At 43.8% G+C, this 15,016-nt stretch overlaps 1 protein-coding gene and 1 long non-coding RNA gene across 4 annotated transcripts in view; one reads left to right on the top strand and one right to left on the bottom strand.

Moving 5' to 3' along the window:
• oca2 (oculocutaneous albinism II) overlaps positions 1-15,016 on the bottom strand; it is a 74,786-nt gene that overhangs the window by 7,983 nt on the left and 51,787 nt on the right. For all 3 annotated transcript variants that reach the window (XM_082523004.1, XM_082523005.1, XM_082523006.1), the window contains 5 exons: positions 7,656-7,783; positions 6,998-7,057; positions 6,151-6,255; positions 4,214-4,307; positions 1,016-1,109 (listed from right to left, as the gene is read on the bottom strand). In XM_082523004.1, coding sequence (XP_082379130.1) covers positions 1,016-1,109; positions 4,214-4,307; positions 6,151-6,255; positions 6,998-7,057; positions 7,656-7,783 — 481 coding nt within the window. The remainder of the gene's footprint in view (positions 1-1,015; positions 1,110-4,213; positions 4,308-6,150; positions 6,256-6,997; positions 7,058-7,655; positions 7,784-15,016) is intronic.
• LOC309699813 lies at positions 13,941-14,888 on the top strand. The gene is made up of 3 exons (XR_014274480.1): positions 13,941-13,991; positions 14,074-14,214; positions 14,321-14,888. It is a non-coding gene; the product is annotated as an uncharacterized lncRNA (long non-coding RNA).

The raw sequence follows: 15,016 nt of genomic DNA, 5'->3' as shown, positions 1-15,016 counted from the left end.
TCCATCCAGTGAAAACACTTTCAGATCTTTGATGACAATAATCTACAGTAAGCCACAGACACCGCGTTCAGTCATAAGTGTCACAAGTTTAATGTTAAATCAAGTCTCTGTTCAAATCTGTTACACAAATCCCAAAAGAAATCCTCTGACTTTGTCTCTTTTCAACCCTCACGGGCATTACATTTCCACTGTTCCTAAATAAAATAGCAATGCAGTTCCAACCCAATGGCATATCAAGTCTAATCAGACTCATATTCATGCTTTTTTTCAACATAACTGACCCCTTCGGCTTCTCCAACATGCAAACCATAAAGCGTGTCTGACTGCTGTGTCGCCAGGGTGCAAATTATCAGTGAGCAGGTGGCAACCTGATAGGAAGCCTGCTGACCATCCAGCCTGCGATATAACCACATTTTCTGCCATTCATTCGACTTTTTTTCTTGTAACCACCCTAGAGTTCTGAAATCAGGCTCCACGGTTGGACGGTTTCACTCAGTATCAGTTCAATCAGTCACACATATGTTACACTGTTTATGCCTCTTTCATGGTTCAGCGTGACTGGGGGACTTCTATTTCTGTCGACATGAGAGAATATTGCTGCAGGTTGACTTCCTCCACACTCACTGTAGTAAACATTTCTCTACAGGGTCACTGAAGAGGACACAGACTCAAATCACTGCTTGCACTACATAACAAACCCGTGCGTGTCGTGTTGTTTCCTGGAGTCTGCTCACAGAACGCTGCACCTGCTGCACAAAGACAAACTAAACGTGTTCTGTCACATGATACTCAGTGCGACACGTTTTCTCTAAATGTTCTCAGGCTATTCATACACACTGTTGGCAATTTCTAATGAAACATATGATGGACATAAATGTGTAAGTAGCCCCTCAGGCTGAATAGCCTATCGTATTTCAGCACCACAAACCAAGAACAGAGGAACTTTTCAAACTTGCTGTTTATGACCTCTTTGTGCATGGGACTGCTTCGTGCTGTTAATGGCGCCTTTGCTTACTTGAAGAACTCCATGAAGGAAAAGCCATATCCATGTTGCTCAGCGATGCCTGCACACACAACGTTGGCTGATGCTCCTATCAATGTGCCATTTCCTAAACAGAAAAGAGAAAAAAGTCAGAGAAAACTTTTCTTTAATGTCAGGTGTGTTTCCAGAACCACTAAAAACTGTAATTAAACCTATACTGAAAAAGGACAATCTTGACAAGACACAAATGAGCAACTACAGGCCGATCTCCCATTTTTAAGTAAGATCATTGAAAAAGCAGTTTCTCAACAGCTCAATTACTTCTTAAAACAGAATAACTGCTATGATGCCTTCCAGTCAGGTTTTAGACAGAACCACAGCACTGAAACCGCTCTGACCAAAGTGTTTAATGACATATGTCTGAATACAGACAGTGGAAAAATGTCAGTCTTAGTTTTGCTGGATCTCAGTGCAGCATTTGATACAGTTGACCACAACATATTACTCAAACGACTGGAGAACTGGCCAGGTCTTTCAGGAACTGTACTAAACTGGTTCAAAACATACTTAGAAAACAGGAAATACTTTGTATCAATAGGTAACTTCACATCTGAGCAGACAAGTATCACATGTGGAGTCCCCCAAGGTTCCATCTTGGGACCCCATCTGTTTAACATTTACATGTCCCCACTGGCACAGATTATAAAGAACAACAAAATAAACTATCATAGCTATGCAGATGACACACAAATATATATCAGGCCCTGTACAGGCTCTTGGTAAATGCACTGAGGAAATTAATGACTGGTTGTGCCACAATTTTCTCCAGCTAAACAAAACTGAAGTAATAGTCTTTGGAGCCAAAGAAAAATGATTACAGGTCACCTTCAATCTATACACCTAAAAACCACAAACCAGGCGAGAAATTTGGGTGTAGTGATGGATGCAGACCTAAACTTAGAAAAACACATTAAGACAATAACAAAGTCAGCTTACTATCACCTCAAGAATATTTCAAGGATAAAAGATCTGATGTCTCAACAGGACCTGGAAAGACTAGTCCATGCATTCATCTTTAGTAGGCTTGATTACTGTAACAGCATCTTTACAGGTCTACCTAAAAAATCAGTCAGACATCTACAGCTCATTGAGAACTCTGCTGCTCGAGTCCTCACTAAGACCAAAAAAGTGGACCACATCAGTCCAGCTCTGAGGTCTTTACACTGGCTGCCTGTCCGTCAGAGGATAGACTTTAAAGTTCTGATGCTGGTCTATAAAGCTCTGAATGGTTTAGGACCAAAATACATCAGTGACCTCCTGACGCAGTATGAACCTTCCAGATCCCTCAGGTCATCTGGATCCGTTTTTTTATCAGTTCCCAGAGTCAGAACCAGACACAGAGAAGCTGCATTCAGCTTTTATGCTCCATATATCTGGAACAAACTCCCAGAAAGCCTCAGATCAGCTGAAACACTCAGTTTATTTAATTCTCAGCTGCATTTGAATAAAACACCAAATCCACACTTTTAAGCTTAAAATTCAAAACTTATATTTTAACTACTGATTTTATCTACTGTTTTTTTGTTTTGTGTTTTTTCTCTGTAATCAATTTTAAATCGTGCTTTTTATTGTTTTTGTTTTTTAATGTCTCTGTAAAGCACTTTGAATCACCTTGTTGTTGAATTGTGCTATATAAATAAACTTGCCTTGCCTTGCCTAAACTGCTTTTTATTACTTCCCAGCAAACAGATAATGCTACAAAGCTGGACGCTCATATTAAACATGGCTAAAGTTGCAAATAAACAGGTCAGTGTCTCTGAAACGCTGCACTGTTTCACATCCTGTTTCAAAAACATTTTGTTTTCTATTCTTGGATCTGATTGGCATTAAATGGAGGGTCTCTCTTTGTACGGTTACAGAAGAAGCTCTGCTCTGATCACAGCACGCCCACCCACCTGCTCAGTCTGACTCAGAAATACTTCCATCAGTTTGCTTAAAAACATTTTTGGAGGTTGACCAGAAAAGAAAACTTGAAATACTATGCATTTCCTGAAGAAGTAGAGCCGTGGGTATTAGTTTTCTTTTTCTCAGAAAAAAAACAAAACAGCTAAAGACCAGAAAGTCAGCTTCTGCAATCAGAGCCCACTATGAAGGTGGATCTTTAGCTGATTAATGTTAGAAGATGATGATTTTTTTTTATCTGTAAAGGGAAATGAAGACGAGTTAGAAAAGCACATTTCAGTGATGTGTAAATAACCAATCTCTGAAATGTTTGTCTTGTATTGACACTTGAAACAAATCTCTACTGTAACTACTGTTTCAGAATGGGAAATTATGTTTCTCAGTTGGTTTCCTCTACTGCTGCAAGAGGAAGACACACTGCACAGAACCATCACAGCCTGTTTGCAGAAGCTCAATAGAAGTAACAGGAACGTGTGCTTTTAAGGAAGAGAGACCATAAAGAGACAGGATGCTTGTTTTAGGAAGAGAGTGGAGCGAGTGGCTGCATCAACGTTTAGTAGAAGATGAGTAAGGACTCGTGTTCAACTCGTGCAATGCTGCTCTAGAAGAACCCAATAATAAAAATATAGAGCTGAGCAAAACACAAGTTAACGTAAAGTATTTCATCATTATGAGCATGAGTACTTTACAGTCTTATAATACTGTTGATCACTTTTCTGACTTAATCTCATAAAGCATTGCTTTAACAGTCAGCACGCGTACCCATCCTGCAGTTCAATACTGCCCACATCTCAAAAGGTGTCAGTGTGAGGATGGAGCTTGGCAGGGGCAACATCACACTGCCAGTCGATAAAGACCTGTCACAGTGCAGTTGATTAAACTGAAACACTATGACAGCTCTCTCTCTCCATTTGTGTCCTTCCCATCGGAGCAGAGTCACAGTCGGATGAAGGGCTGGCCACTGGGGCGCAGAATGAGCCTGACTGAGGCGATCTCTGAGAGCCCTGAGGCTGCTCCCACAAAGAGCGCAGCCTGACCTCCCCGGGGAGCGACACAGCTGTACAAAGTGTGGCTGTCACCTGGAGCATATGTTGTCTTCTTCTGGCAGCCGTCATCAATAAAGATCCACACCTTTCAAACAGGGATAAACTATAAAGTCCCTGATGTCTGTGAGGGAGTCTGGAAGGCTGTTGTGTATTTTTCCCAAAACTGACATGCAATGCACTATTTTTATAATACAGCATATGAGGCCCAAGAAGCAATACTTACCACCCAGACAGGCTCCCATAGCCAAAGCAAAGATGAGCGGTTTAACTGGCAGGTTCACATCTGCATCCTGACTCAGGTTGATGAGAACAGGAATCTGCAGAGACAGATTTAAAATCATGAAAACAGCTCTTTCTTGAAATTTTACATACTCTGTTTTTAATATGGCGAAATGTTTTTTTTGCTTTTTTTAACTACAAGAAGGATGTGTGTGTGTGTGTGTGTGTGTGTGTGTGTGTGTGTGTGTGTGTGTGTGTGTGTGTGTGTGTGTGTGTGTACACATGTTTAGACACCTTTGTGAGGACAGAAAATTGGGATGTCACTATACTTGTGGGGACCAAGAGTCACCACGAGGCATTTTTGAGGTTCAAAATGTGGTTTTAATGTCAGGGTTACAATTAGGTTATGTTTAGGCTAAAGGTTAGGCATTCATTTTTGATGTTTAGGGTAAGCGGCTAGGGAAAGCATTATGTCAATTAGATGTCCTCACTAAGATATGAAAGTGTGTGTGTGTGTGTGTGTGTGTGTGTGTGTGTGTGTGTGTGTGTGTGTGTGTGTGTGTGGTTATGACGCAAGTGCTATACAATAACATGTTTATGGACTCCATGATGAATAAAGCCTGACTGTTCTCCTTTTGGAAAAGTATTATTATTTCTCTGAATTCTTTCTAATACCCAGCAGGGGGCGACTTCTCCAATGTGAAAGTACATGTATATGAGAGTGTACAAAAGTATGAGAAAACAAACCTACGCCTGAGTTGAGTTAAGGCCTCCATATACCTCTAGTATTTCCTGATAGGATCTTATTTGCTGGTCTTATTCATTATTGTTCATATTTTGAAATATGTACCAGTTTTGACAGCTGCTTTATATCAATCTACATGTCTGCCCCTTGTTAGGGAAGCAAACTTTAAATGTATTTTTGCAGGAATGGGTAAAATAGTTTAAAAAAAATGCATTTGAAATGATTATGAACAAACAGTTGGATGTTTTTAAGGAGAATATTTGTTTGTCCTCTTCCGATGTACCTCTTGTTTCGATGCTCTCACTGCAAGATCGGTAATTTTTTTTTTATATACAGACATGAGTGAAGTATCAATAGTTTCCTGTAACTCTGGCACAGAAAGCAAATAAGTGTAAATGCAGAACTGTTGCTTTGAAAATGCTTCTAAATTGATTCATTCATACATAAATTTCCTAATCTCAATCACTGCGGACTGAAGGGGGAAAACAAATCTTTCCTCAGCCTCACTCTATTGTGCCAATCAGGACATCTTTCTTCTTATCAGCGGTGCACTGAATTGAAAAGTGACGCGCTTTGAAGTGCTCTTCTTTTCAGGTAGAGCAATTCTTGCATGGACCTGAAACTATGGGCGAAAAAAAAAAAAAACAATCAGAGAAAAGGACATTTTCAAAAAACCCCATGGACACACTGACTAGTCAAAAAATGTGATGGTTTAATTCTCACAGGCAGCATCTCATTCTGTCAGTGGGATAACGTCTTTCTCCTTTCTCAGTGTCATTTTAATTGAGCACAGAGGCACTCCTCTGAAACATTGATCTCTGCTGAATCTATTAATTTGGGGGGAAAAGACAGCTGACAATAGATGTGGTGAGGCAGTAGCTGTTCAGACAGTTTTTACAGAAATAAACCTCCAATTATGAAATGATTAACACATGTTGAGCCTGTTTTTTTCCTCCCACATCTGATTAATACATAATACAGCCCTAATCCCTGGTTGCATCTCTGCCTGTTATGTATTTTTTAATAAGAACCCCCCTCCCCGAATGATACACACCTTTTAACTTCTGTATCAGCATTTAATTGCTGTAGCTACACATTATAAATCGTCTCTCTTCCATGTCACAGAATCTGCATGTGACTTGTTTGTGTAAGAGTGTGATATGCTGCAGCTGTGATATCAGGCTCAGGGCTCTTACCATGGTGGCAGTGAAGGGAATGTTGTCAATGAGAGAAGAAGCCAGAGCCGAGACCCACATCACCAAGATAATGGCTATAGCCAAGCGCTGGTCTTCTGGCACCGCCTGACAGGGGAGATAAGAGTGACAGATAACTGCTACTTTTATTGCCGCTCACACGCACACACCCTCTCTCCGCCTTCGCTGATTTAAATCAAACACAACAATTATGTTCAGTCTCTGACACCGAACCCCTCCTCGGGGAGCAGAAGCTGAGAGGATGAAGCTGTTTGAATGTGTGACACAACCACAGGTGGTGGCTTTGAGTGTTATCTGTGCTGTAGGCGCACAGCGAGGCTGGTTCACCGCATGCGGTGTGATTTGAACCCTCTTCATGGCGACAGTAAGGAAAACAGAGTCTCCTCCTTTATTTCAGCTGTCCTGCAGCCCTACGAAGAGAGAAAGGCCATGCAGCTCTCACAGCATGTTGTCCATGGTTCTGGGACACCGAGTGGGTCACAAACCACAAATAGCACACTACCTGTCATGTGTCATTATTAGGCTCGCAGGGGCCCGCAGTCTAAACACAAGCTGACGTAGCTATTACTGGTGCAATTCTCTGCTAAGAGACACCTCGCTTGCATGACGCACAGAGGCAAGAATATGGGTGAAAATTACTTCAGACCCCTTCAGCTGCCTGCAGGAGTCAGATGCAAAGAAAATAATTGAATTCCGAGCCAGGCAGAACAAAAGGATCGATATGCATGGAATGCAATATCGCATCACCTGTGCCCAATTATCAGCGATGCCAGTCGCACAGAGACCTGAGAGATGACTGTAAAGGTTCAGAATCAAAGGGGAAACTTACTTTTATAAGCAGTGCTGTCTGTTCTCCGATATAGTCAATAAGCTGCAGCTGGGCTAAAGCCTGAAAAGGGAAGAGGAGAAGATTAATAAGGGAAAAAAAAATCAGAAGAGAATCACTTAAAGGTGAGATTAAACCGAAAGAAGAAAAGCAATTTGGTTTCAATTTAGTGGCTATTAAATAGACAGAGACAGATGTATCCTTGTTATCATTCCTGAGATTGAATATTATTCATGTGCTGGTGAGCACTGCTTCACTGACTCTACACTGTGTTGTAGTTTTGCCCACAAAGAGAGAAACAACAAAGCCCTCACTGTGCTGACAGGACACTTTTCTTTGCATCCTTTCATTGAAGCTCATGGGTGAAAATACAGATAATTACTTTGCACATTGCGAGCTGACTGCCAGCTGCACTGTCAATTGAATCTATGCATTGATTCTGTTTTTCCTTAGTGTCCTGTGAAGCTGCTCGTCAGAGCAGACCCCAGCTAAACCTACATTTATCTTTGATCTGGATGCTTCAAGTGGCTCTAATTAAAAGTTGTTGTTTGGCATCAGTTCTTAGTTTTCAATGTTCAATTTGTGGTCCAAAATTTCCTTGGAAAAAAATAGAAACAAGCTTTCCGTTAAATGCCAGAAGCTTGGCCTGTATGTTAAATACCTCCATCAAAACGAAGAGGCCGGCAAAAAACAGCAGCGTGGCCCACTCCACTCGGTGCAAGATGATCTCAAAATCCTGAATGTCTGCCAGAACCAAAAGCCAGAGCGCACCCAAGATAGCGATCCAACCTGAGAGAGAACAAGAAACACCATCTGACATCTCCCTTTACAGCAGGAAAACATGTTCATATACATAAAAACTCTGAGCACTGACTAGCAGATTTTCACAGATTTATATTAGCAGATTGCTCACACAGTAAAAAACAAAACCTTTATCACATGTTACACATGCAACCACTGTTTTTAAATATCTATCCATCTAGATAGATAGATAGATAGATAGATAGATAGATAGATGCCGTTAATGATTAAAAAAAAGAAACTAGCTGGTCTTCGACTTTCTCTCAAATGGATGAATTTTTATGAAGTTTGATGGATTTGTTTTTAAGGTCTGGACTTTAACTAGACCAGCACCTTGATTCGTTTCTTTTTCAGTCATTCTGTAGAATTTTTGCTGCAGTGCTTGGGATCATTTTCCTGTTTCATGAATCGGTTTAGGCAAGTTTTAGCTGTCAGAAAAATGGCCTCATATTTGATATGAGTTTAGTACACTTTGGTATACAGAGTACTTCTTGGTCAGTGTTTGTAGTGTTTGTGTTTGTCCTGATATCATGTGTTTGGTTTACTTCAAACATGTTGCTGTGCACTATGGACAAAGATCTACACTTGGGCTTCATCTGAAATTGTTCCAGAAGTCGTGTTGTTTGTTTAGATGTAGCTTTGAGAGCCTAAGCCTTGCTGCCATGTTTGTCTTAGAGAGAAGAGGCCTTCTCCTGTCAACTCTTCCAACCAAGCCATACGTGTTCAGTCTTCTTCTAATTGCTCTGTCGTGGACTTTACCATTTTAAATGGCAACCAGGGCCTGTAGACTCTGCAATTAAACTCTTGGGTTTTTTCCAGTTACTCTGAGCACTGGACAATCTGAGCTTTTTGGTGAATTTATTGGGATGTCCAATTTTTTGGAAAACTGGCAGCTGTCCTGGATAGAATGAGCCTTATAACTGTTCACAGATTGGTGGACAGCAACAGTTGCTTGGCATGGTGTTAACACACACCTGAATGACCCAGACCAGCAAACCACCACAACGTCTGCTTTTATGGAGGTGCTCACGCTTACTGATGATCAATCAGCTGCATTTGATTAGCAGCACAAGGCTGCTACTTGCCCTCTTAATTCCTATGGAAAAAGTAAGGATGCACTTGGTTTTTCAGCACGTTGCAGAGTCCTGTGAAAACTACATCCACAGTAAGGAGACACTAGATCAGGGGTCCTCAATCCCAGTCCACGAGGGCCGGTGTCCCTGCAGGTTTTAGATCACACCTAAATCACATGATTAGTTCATTACCAGGCCTCTGGAGAACTTCAAGACATGTTGAGAAGTTAATTTATCCATTTAAATCAGCTGTGATGGATCAAGGACACATCTAAAACCTGCAGGGACACCGGCCCTCGTGAACTGGGATTGGGGACCCCTGCACTAGATGAACAAAACTGTCTGAGAATATTGAGAATATTTGGGTTTTGGCACATGTACTCAGTAGGATCTAATAAACAGATCATCGCAATGAAGTGCTACCCGCTGGAAACAAAGACCAAAGTATTTGGTTCGTCTGTGTGGGACTGATGAAGTGTTCATTATCACAAAAATGTCATTTCATGACATTGCATTCAGGTGGATGGGAGTTGGCACCAGCCTGCTGATATTTACAATCAGTGTTTCTGAATGAGGGAAGGGGGTGCATCCACTTGGAGAAAATTTGATTAAACAGGTGAGCACCAGTAATTGCCTTGGGTGAGGCCTTAGGGGAAATAATTTCACAACTAAAGGGAATTAGTGAAGAAGGAAGTGCCATGGAAGGACACAAAAGAGAAAGCAACAGAGGGTGGTTTATGTTCAGAGAGGCTGATAAGAAGATGGAAAAACAAACAATATTGCAGTTTAACAGCATGTTTACATGTTAACAACCTGCTAAATTTCTGTTTTTATCACCAATTTTAGTTCTCCAAAATGCCTTTACTCTGAAGGCAATAATAAAAATGAAAAAATCATCATAAAGTTAAAAATAGAAAGTGATTCTGAACAGCTGGGCAATGCGAAATGAGGTGCAGAGAGAAACATAAAAAGTTACATATCAATATTCAGTTTTGGGATTCGTAGCTTCTGTTTTGCTCAGACTGCACCCACCTTACATGTATAATCCATACACTGCCTAATTTATTTATTACATTCATATAGCCTTAACCAGAGCCTTTAATTCATACTTCAGTGGGGAAACAAAGAGACCCTGCAGAGGCAGGATGACCAAAGTTCATTAGGCAAATAGCATGAGTCCAAACGGGGTAAACACAACAGGAGGAACAATGAGTAAAGTGTACACAGGGCACTTTGGGAGATAACGATTTAACAGACTGAAAAAACACTAAGGAGAGGAGCATAACAACACACAGGAGACACTAATGAGAGCAGGAAAATGAACACAGGAGGGAAGTACAAACACAGTGAGAAAGACTGAAGGAACAAAGACAAAAAATAGGAATTTAAAATTAGCCAGAAGGGCAGAAAAACAAGTCCCGTATGTGAGTGACTGCTGTCTGGGGTTGTTTTACGCTACGCCTTTAAGCACTTCTTTTACCAAAATACTCAGGTACTGATGAATGCATTGGGGGGCTATTTGGGGTTCAATATTTTGCCCAAGGCCTTTTTGTCATGCAAACTGGAAATCAAAGCACTGATGATTGAATTGGTAGATAACCTGCTCTATGTCCCAGGCCACAGGCTCCCCCTGAGGTTCTGGCCTCTTCAGGAGTATCCTGAACTACCATCAGGCAGAGTTATGCGAGTCTGTAACAACATTACCCTGGCCGTGCATGTCAAAATCACATGAATGCCACGATCCACAGGGATGCTGGGCACTCATCAAGTGTTTCAGTGTTGCAGCTCATCAGTGTAGTTTCATTTGACACATTTTAACGCTCAGTTAATGAAAGTCAACTTCCGCCATAAACTTTAAACTAGCTCTGGTTCAGCTAACGGAAAATAATTACAACTCCACTTCATGAATTTCTATTTCTCATCACTGTAAAGACACCTTTGATTTCCTCTGTGCTGATTTTTACCTGATCTGTCTTCTGTACGGGAATAAGCCGCAGACACGCCTAAAGAGCTCTCCAATTAAGAAGAGCTTTAAGGTGAGTCTGAGCAGCTGACAGCTGCTGGGAGCACAGCGTCTGAGACAAGAAATATGCTGTAAAAACGTTTCATCACTGCTGTCTTTAAGGCATAGACCAAAGAAAGTGAACACAAGGCATCCTTTAAATGTTAGAATTTAACCAACATAAACAGTTTCAGTCAAATAAAAAAAACTAGAAATTCTCATGAAATTATTCACAAATTACAGATGTAACCCACAACACTGCAGACACATTAGAGGGATCAAACGAGCAGCCAATAATCAGACTGAAATGAAATCTTAGCGTGTAAAGTTAATGAAGCTTTAGTGAGGCTCAATTTTTAAAAGCCATGTAAATGAACAGCCTGGGACTGCTGCAGTAGTCGAATCTGACTCTCACCTGCGTGTAATGAGAGCTGTGTTTGGACCTGCTCCTGTCCCTCCACGGGGACAGAGAACATGCAGCTGTGGGGTCATTCCCATTTAACAAATGTCGCGGCGCAGCGACCTGAGCAGCACCTGTAATTAACCGAGCGTGTTTGGTGGCTGAGTGGCCTCAGCGGCGAGGCGGGGGGATGACAGCAAGTGTATGATGACGGCCATCTTCATTTAGGGACAGTGTTAGCATTATTAAGATGCTGTTAAGATCAAGGAAGTGGGACAGAGGATGAGGGAACGTGGTGGGAAAATAGAAGAGAGAAAGAGAGGATGGGGACAAAACACATAACAGCAGTTAAAAATAAAAAGATACACACAGATATACAAAACACTGGGAGTAAAAAGATGTGATGGCAGATGATATGCTCAGTGCATCATGGGAAGCGCTCCAGCAGCCTAAGCCTATAGCAGCATGAGTAAAAGATGGCGCCGGTGAGGTCGGCTGCCGTCACGACTGCTCCGACCACTTTTTCTTTGTCTTTGTTTTTTAAGTTAGTTTTCAGCGTTTCTAAATCGGCAAAATCATCACCATTGGGTACATTAGGTATGACAGTGACACTCTTGTTTCTATTGGTATACAATGTACTCACAATTCGAAGTTTTTAACTCCGGATCCGAGCTGGCCGAGTGAGATCTCGAGGGAGAACAAAGGGAACCCGCGGAGGCCTAGAGGGAAGCGAGCCGGCGTCAGGAACAGGCTGAGAGCTCGTGCACACCGCACACCTCTGCCTAGCATCCTGCTCGCCAACGTCCAGTCACTGGAGAACAAGCTTGACGACCTCAGGGCCAGGATAAAGTTCCAGAGAGACATTCGGGACCGCAATCTCCTCTGCTTCACCGAGACATGGCTGAACCCAGCGGTGCCGGACTACGCCATCCAGCCGGCCGAGTTCTTCTCGGTTCACCGCATGGACAGGACACGGGACTCGGGGAAGTCAAGGGGAGGCGGCGTGTGTTTAATGGTGAACAACAACTGGTGCAACAGTGCGAACGTTGTTCCTCTCACACGCTCCTGCACACCAAATCTGGAACTACTGTCCATCATGTGTCGTCCTTTTTATCTACCTCGGGAATTTACATCGGCCATTGTAAGTGCCGTTTATATTCCACCACAAGCGGACACGGTCACCGCCTTATGCGAGCTGCATGAGGCACTCACACAGCACCAGACACAACACCGGGACGCTGCGCTTATTGTGACGGGGGACTTTAATAGCGCCAACCTCAAACGCCTCAGCGCCGAACTTTTATCAACACATCACCTGCCCCACCAGGGGTGAAAGGACACTGGACCACTGCTACACTACGGTCAAGGACGGCTACAAGGCACAATCCCGCCCTCCGTTTGGCAAATCTGATCACGCCGCCATCTTCCTCATGCCAAAATACAAACAAAGGCTGAAACAGGAAGTTCCGGTTCAGAGGAAGGTCGCGCGCTGGACGGATCAATCGGTGGCCGCGTTACAGGACGCACTCGATGACGCAGACTGGGGCATGTTCAGAAACAGCTCCGACGATGACGTCAACGTGTTTACGGAAGCGGTTGTGGGATTCATCGGGAAACTAGCGGATGATACCGTGGAGACAAAGACTATCACAACGTTTCCCAACCAGAAGCCGTGGGTGGATAAAACCATCCGCAACGCTCTGAGATCCCGCACCGCTGCCTACAACACGGGACTCACAACGGGGGACATGGACCCGTACAAAGCCGCGTCATATAACGTGCGGAGGGCGGTAAAAGAGGCGAAGCAGCGCTACGGGAGGAAACTAGAGTCACAACTCCAACAGAGTGACTCTAGGAGGGACTAAGGACAATAACGGACTATAAAGCACCAACAACCGGTATGACGAACGCGGCCGTGACTCTGGCAGACGAGCTGAACACTTTCTATGCTCGCTTCGAGGCTGCAGCTAAGGTCTCCAACAATGCTAGTGTTAGCGGCGGTAACGGCTGTAGACAGGAAGATACTGCCAGCACCGGAAACGTGCTCGTCATCTCCGAGCATGAAGTAAGGAGAGCCTTCAAAAGAGTGAACACCAGGAAAGCAGCAGGACCAGACGGCATCCCAGGTCGTATCCTAAGAGACTGCGCATACCAGCTAGCTCCTGTGTTCACTGAGATATTCAACATCTCTTTATCTCAGTCGGTGATCCCCACATGCTTCAAAGAGTCCATCATTGTTCCTGTCCCGAAGAAACCCCACCCTGCTTCTCTCAGTGACTATCGCCCTGTAGCCCTCACCTCAGTAGTGATGAAGTGCTTTGAACGCCTGGTCAGAGACTTCATCATTTCTTCACTACCAGACACACTGGACCCACTACAGTTCGCTCTCTCATCTCCTCCACACATCACTCACTCACTTGGACACTAGAAGGGGGAATTATGTTAAAATGCTCTTCATAGACTACAGCTCTGCATTTAACACCATAATTCCCTCCACACTCACCACCAAGCTGGAGCATCTGTCATGGTCGGACGGTCCTTCCCGGAGCGACCTGTCTGTGTGTGTATGTGTGTGCTTCTCTCTCTCTCCTCCTCCACCCAGTGGCTGACACACCTGCACCTAATTTGCCATCCAGCTGTCACTGATCATCCTCGTTGTGGACTGAGGTACTTAACTATGTGTCCGGATGGCAGTCGACGCTGGATTGTACTGGAGGCTCGGTAGTAAAGAGTGTTTTCTTACTTTTAACATAGCCTTAGCCGGCTACCCTTCTCACCTGTAGCTGTCGTCACTTGTTTATAGGAGGAAGTGATACGGAGCAGAAGGTTGGAGAGAAGGAGTCCGCTGGATTAAGCCCTCGGAGGAGAAACACACTCAGATAATCACTTGGGAGACTCACCTGCACACCACTGGGAATTTGGAGATGATCACCGTTGGATTTTTGTACTTCGCTTTGTGACTGTTTTTGAGCACTGTAAATAAACGCACTGTTTGCTTTGCATCCAGAGCTCCGCGACTGAGTCTGTATTTCCCCCATTACCCGTGACAGAACAATCCAGCCAGCTATGGACTCAGCGGACTCAACCCCCGTCCAGCGCGAGCTCGCGCTTCAAGCTGAACGGTTGGAGCGGCATGAACAGATGCTGCAGCATGTGGCCAGGGAGCAGTCCGCGCTACTACAGGTGGTATCTGAACTGAAAGGTATGTTGCTTGCTACACCTAGGGCACCCATTCAACCACCAGAGCCCAGTACACCACCACAACCACCAGTGGAGCTTCTAAATATAGCGGCGGCCTGTCCCCTTCCCCCATCTCCGCCTCCGCCTCAGCGAGAACACACGTTCCCTATACCTGAAAAATTCAGTGGAGAGTTGGACAAGAGCCGGGGGTTTTTGGCTCAATGCTCTCTGATTTTTAGGCAGCAGACTCGAGCTTATGCCTCTGATATCGCCAAGATCACCCTCATGGTGGAGCTCATGACCGGACGAGCGCTACTCTGGGCTCAAGCAGTCCTGAGCGCCCAATCCTCCATCTCATATAGTGATTTTTTGAGCAAATTTCGGTGTGTGTTTGACAAAGGCTCTAACCCTGACAGTGCTGCTCATCGCATGTTTACTTTAAAGCAGGGCCGGCGAAGCGTGGCAGACTTCTCCGTGGACTTTTTGATCCTGGCCGAGGAGACGGGTTGGGAGGAAAAGACGCTCCGAGGAGCATTCCTAAACAGCTTAAACGAGAATGTCAAACG

This window comes from Aulonocara stuartgranti (genome assembly GCF_965226115.1).
Source record: "Aulonocara stuartgranti genome assembly, chromosome: 23".
NCBI classification, from domain to species: domain Eukaryota; kingdom Metazoa; phylum Chordata; class Actinopteri; order Cichliformes; family Cichlidae; genus Aulonocara; species Aulonocara stuartgranti.
The sequence above is the reverse complement of the archived record's forward strand: the minus strand, read 5'-3'. Positions and strand labels throughout refer to the sequence as shown.